General features: G+C 46.5%; 2 protein-coding genes across 5 annotated transcripts in view; one reads left to right on the top strand and one right to left on the bottom strand.

The window, feature by feature from the left end:
- Window positions 1–5,000, bottom strand: part of prelid1b (PRELI domain containing 1b) — a 40,704-nt gene that overhangs the window by 27,233 nt on the left and 8,471 nt on the right. The window lies entirely within an intron of this gene.
- LOC143726041 (atrial natriuretic peptide receptor 2) overlaps window positions 1–5,000 on the top strand; it is a 22,023-nt gene that overhangs the window by 9,846 nt on the left and 7,177 nt on the right. Inside the window, exons 9-14 of the mRNA XM_077219026.1 lie at window positions 349–435; window positions 522–665; window positions 946–1,067; window positions 3,362–3,500; window positions 3,577–3,625; window positions 3,716–3,817. Of these exons, the coding sequence (XP_077075141.1) occupies window positions 349–435; window positions 522–665; window positions 946–1,067; window positions 3,362–3,500; window positions 3,577–3,625; window positions 3,716–3,817 (643 nt within the window). The remainder of the gene's footprint in view (window positions 1–348; window positions 436–521; window positions 666–945; window positions 1,068–3,361; window positions 3,501–3,576; window positions 3,626–3,715; window positions 3,818–5,000) is intronic.

Below are 5,000 nucleotides of genomic sequence, written 5' to 3'. Positions count from 1 at the left end.
CCATATGCAAGTTTGGGCTCGGTAAGATTTTTAAAGTTTTTGAAATTGTCTCTTTGCTCACCAAGGCTGCATTTATTTGATAAAAAATAATTATTCCTGTGATCAAAGCTGAATCCTGCTTCATATTTGTGTGGAAAACGTGATGCATTTTATTTTTCAGGATCCTTTGATGAATAGAAAGTTCAAAAGAACAGCATTTATTTGAATCAGAATCTTTTGTAACATTTAAATGTCACATTTCACAAGTTTTATCCGTCCTTGCTGAATAAGTGTTAATTCCTTTATTTCAAAAAAAAAAAAAACTGAAACTTTTGAAATATATGTTATTAATTCTGTTCATCTTTTCAGTGATGGACGAACCGTTGCCATCAAGAAAATTAAAACAAAAACATTTTCTCTCTCGAAGACCATTCGGCAGGAGGTGAAGCAAGTCAGGTGAGAATGACCCGAACATGACATCATCAAAGTCCTCTTCGTCATGGTCTTCAGTGTGATCCAGGTGTGTGTGTGTTTTTCTTCAGGGAACTGGACCATCCGAACCTCTGTAAGTTCTTTGGAGGTTGTGTGGAGCTTCCCAACATCGTCATAGTAACAGAGTATTGCCCTAAAGGAAGCCTGAATGACGTCCTGCTGAACGACGAGATTCCTTTAAACTGGGGCTTCAGGTACACAAACACACACACAGACACACACACACACACACGACAACGCACTCTCATACTCTCACTCAATCACTCACTCACTCTCTCTCACACTCTCTCTCACACTCTCTCACACACACACACACACACACTCGCTCGCTCGCTCGCTCACTCACTCACTCACTCGCTCACTCACTCGCTCACTCACTCACTCACTCACTCACTCACTCACTCACACACGCACTCACAAACACACAAAACAACACATATAAAATAACAAATGTCAGTGTGTGTGTGTTTACAGGTTCTCCTTTGCGACAGACATCGCTCGTGGGATGTCGTACCTGCATCAGTTTAAGATCTGCCATGGGCGGCTGAAATCAGCCAACTGCGTAATTGACGACCGCTGGGTCTGTAAGATCACAGGTACGACACGTGCGTCTCTGTGTGCTGTCTGTAACACACCTGTGCTGTCTGTAACACACCTGTGCTGTCTGTAACACACCTGTGCTGTCTGTAACTCACCTGTGCTGTCTGTAACTCACCTGTGCTGTCTGTAACACACCTGTGCCGTCTGTAACTCTCTTGTGCCGTCTGTAACTCTGCTGTGCTGTCTGTAACACACCTGTGCTGTCTGTAACACACCTGTGCTGTCTGTAACACACCTGTGCTGTCTGTAACACACCTGTGCTGTCTGTAACACACCTGTGCTGTCTGTAACACACCTGTGCCATCTGTAACTCTCTTGTGCTGTCTGTAACTCACCTGTGCCGTCTGTAACTCACCTGTGTTGTCTGTAAATCACCTGTGCTGTCTGTAACTCTCCTGTGCTGTCTGTAACTCTCCTGTGCTGTCTGTAACTCTCCTGTGCTGTCTGTAACTCTCCTGTGCTGTCTGTAACTCACCTGTGCTGTCAGTAACTCTCCTGTGCTGTCTGTAACTCTCCTGTGCTGTCTGTAACTCACCTGTGCTGTCTGTAACTCACCTGTGCTGTCTGTAACTCTCCTGTGCTGTCTGTAACTCTCCTGTGCTGTCTGTAACTCTCCTGTGCTGTCTGTAACTCTCCTGTGCTGTCTGTAACTCTCCTGTGCTGTCTGTAACTCTCCTGTGCTGTCTGTAACTCACCTGTGCTGTCTGTAACTCTCCTGTGCTGTCTGTAACTCTCCTGTGCTGTCTGTAACTCACCTGTGCCGTCTGTAACTCAACTGTGCCGTCTGTAACTCAACTGTGCCGTCTGTACCTCTCCTGTGCCGTCTGTAACTCTCCTGTGCCGTCTGTAACTCACCTGTGCCGTCTGTAACTCAACTGTGCCGTCTGTAACTCAACTGTGCTGTCTGTACCTCTCCTGTGCTGTCTGTACCTCTCCTGTGCTGTCTGTAACTCTCCTGTGCTGTCTGTACCTCTCCTGTGCTGTCTGTAACTCTCCTGTGCTGTCTGTAACTCTCCTGTGCTGTCTGTAACTCTCCTGTGCTGTCTGTAACTCTCCTGTGCTGTCTGTAACTCTCCTGTGCTGTCTGTAACTCACCCGTGCTGTCTGTAACTCACCCGTGCTGTCTGTAACTCTCCCGTGCTGTCTGTAACTCTCCCGTGCTGTCTGTAACTCTCCTGTGCTGTCTGTAACTCTCCTGTGCTGTCTGTAACTCTCCTGTGCTGTCTGTAACTCTCCTGTGCTGTCTGTAACTCTCCTGTGCTGTCTGTAACTCACCTGTGCGGTCTGTAACTCTCCTGTGCCGTCTGTAACTCTCCTGTGCCGTCTGTAACTCAACTGTGCTGTCTGTAACTCTCCTGTGCCGTCTGTAACTCACCTGTGTTGTCTGTAACTCTCCTGTGCTGTCTGTAACTCACCCGTGCTGTCTGTAACTCTCCTGTGCTGTCTGTAACTCTCCTGTGCTGTCTGTAACTCACCCGTGCTGTCTGTAACTCACCCGTGCTGTCTGTAACTCACCCGTGCTGTCTGTAACTCTCCCGTGCTGTCTGTAACTCTCCTGTGCTGTCTGTAACTCTCCTGTGCTGTCTGTAACTCACCCGTGCTGTCTGTAACTCACCCGTGCTGTCTGTAACTCACCCGTGCTGTCTGTAACTCACCCGTGCTGTCTGTAACTCACCCGTGCTGTCTGTAACTCTCCTGTGCTGTCTGTAACTCACCTGTGCGGTCTGTAACTCACCTGTGCGGTCTGTAACTCACCTGTGCGGTCTGTAACTCACCTGTGTTGTCTGTAACTCTCCTGTGCTGTCTGTAACTCACCTGTGCTGTCTGTAACTCTCCTGTGCCGTCTGTAACTCAACTGTGCCGTCTGTAACTCACCCGTGTTGTCTGTAACTCACCCGTGCTGTCTGTAACTCTCCTGTGCTGTCTGTAACTCTCCTGTGCTGTCTGTAACTCACCTGTGCTGTCTGTAACTCTCCTGTGCTGTCTGTAACTCTCCTGTGCTGTCTGTAACTCACCTGTGCTGTCTGTAACTCTCCTGTGCTGTCTGTAACTCACCTGTGCTGTCTGTACCTCTCCTGTGCTGTCTGTACCTCTCCTGTGCTGTCTGTACCTCTCCTGTGCTGTCTGTACCTCTCCTGTGCTGTCTGTAACTCACCCGTGCTGTCTGTAACTCTCCTGTGCTGTCTGTAACTCACCTGTGCTGTCTGTAACTCACCTGTGCTGTCTGTAACTCTCCTGTGCTGTCTGTAACTCACCTGTGCGGTCTGATACTCTCCTGTGCTGTGAACAGATTACTGCCTGTGGGTTTTCCGGCGCGAGGACTGCGCTGAGCCACTCACCACGTACCAGCAGAGACTGAAGGAGGTTTACACTCCACCTGAAGCCCAGAGTGGCAGCCAGGAGCCCACGCTGGCTGGAGATGTGTTCAGGTGCACACACTAACACGCATCCTTCAAACTCACACACACAGTTTCATAACGGATTTTCATTGTTTTTCATTTGCAGCTATTCAATAATCTTATTGGAGATTGCGACCCGGAATGATCCAGTGCCGGTGAGCATGTGTGTAAACGTCTGTCATGATTATTGACTGATCATCTAATCCCAGCTTTTGACAAATAACGTGTGTGTGTGTGTGTGTCAGGTGGATGACGGCTCTCTGGAGTGTGGCTGGTGTCCTCCGCTGCCGGAGCTGATTTCAGGGAAAGCCGACAGCACTTGCCCCTGCCCTGCTGAATACGCTGAGGTGTGTGTGAACTTGTACGAGTCTCATGAAAACATTCACCCGAAAACAAAAGAAAAAATGTATTACTTCAAGAAAATTAAGCCTGTTTTTGCGACTTCTGGAACAAGAACAAATGTGGGCGGGGTTGATTTTGTCTGTTGCGAATTGGTTGGATGGTTGTGGTTTGTTATCGGTGGATCTCATGCAGGGCTCCAGACTAACTTTTTTCACTAGGAGCACCGTGGCCCCTAACTGAAAGTTTTAGGGGCACAACCAGAAAATTTAGGGGCACACACCGTAAATCAACATGCTGACCAAATATTCACATTTCTACTAATTTCCACTGTATTACTAATAAAAATATTTGATAATAGATGCAGAAATTACAATGTGCTGTTTCAAATTCAGTGTCACATTTTATTGTGCACTTTTGAAGATGCAACAACAAGGTAAACCGACAGCACCATCGCTGTCATGTCAGTACAAATAGGAAAAAAATATACCATACATTCAGAATAAAAAAAGTGCTAAGTAACAAAGTGCTTAGTAACCTTACGGTCATTTCGTAGTTACAAACAATTCTGCGGCGCTGTCGGCAAACTTCGTGTTCCCCACAGTTTTGGGGTAGCGACTGCAACATTCGCAGTTCATGGAGTTCGTCTCCTTACAGTAACGGTACCTCAACCAGCTGAATTCTAGCAGCCAGTCTTCCCTAAAATGGTGAGCTCGGCCCTTTTTCGCCACACAAACCTCTGGATCACCATCCGACTGTGACAGTAGACTGGTACTGGCACACTAGCCGCAGGTCGGAAGAACGAGTCAAAAGTTTGCTTGCTCATTGCTCAGACTAGGATGGGCATTTCATGCAAAAATAATATTCGAAAATCGCTGGGTATTATTTGATTATTATTCGAAAATCTCACCCCTCCACCACATCACGCACACATGCATGTATAGGCCACACACCAGAGCATGTGAGCAAAGCAGAGCGGTGTATCACTTAAATATAAGTTAAACAAAAACTAAAACATACGTTTATATTTATGTTTCATAATATAATGTTTTTTTTTATTTTATCTATGTTGATTATATGAAAAGGAAACCGAATGAGATTAGTTAAATAGGATCATAAGATGCCCAATATATCGGAAAACATTTGTGTGGCTCAGACATGATTTTGACCATTTATTAAGTTTTGTTGTGT

Source organism: Siphateles boraxobius, unplaced genomic scaffold (genome assembly GCF_051911475.1).
Source record: "Siphateles boraxobius isolate OS27281-9 unplaced genomic scaffold, OSU_SipBor_1 77, whole genome shotgun sequence".
NCBI classification, from domain to species: Eukaryota; Metazoa; Chordata; class Actinopteri; order Cypriniformes; family Leuciscidae; genus Siphateles; species Siphateles boraxobius.
This window is presented reverse-complemented; position numbering and strand designations above follow the sequence as displayed.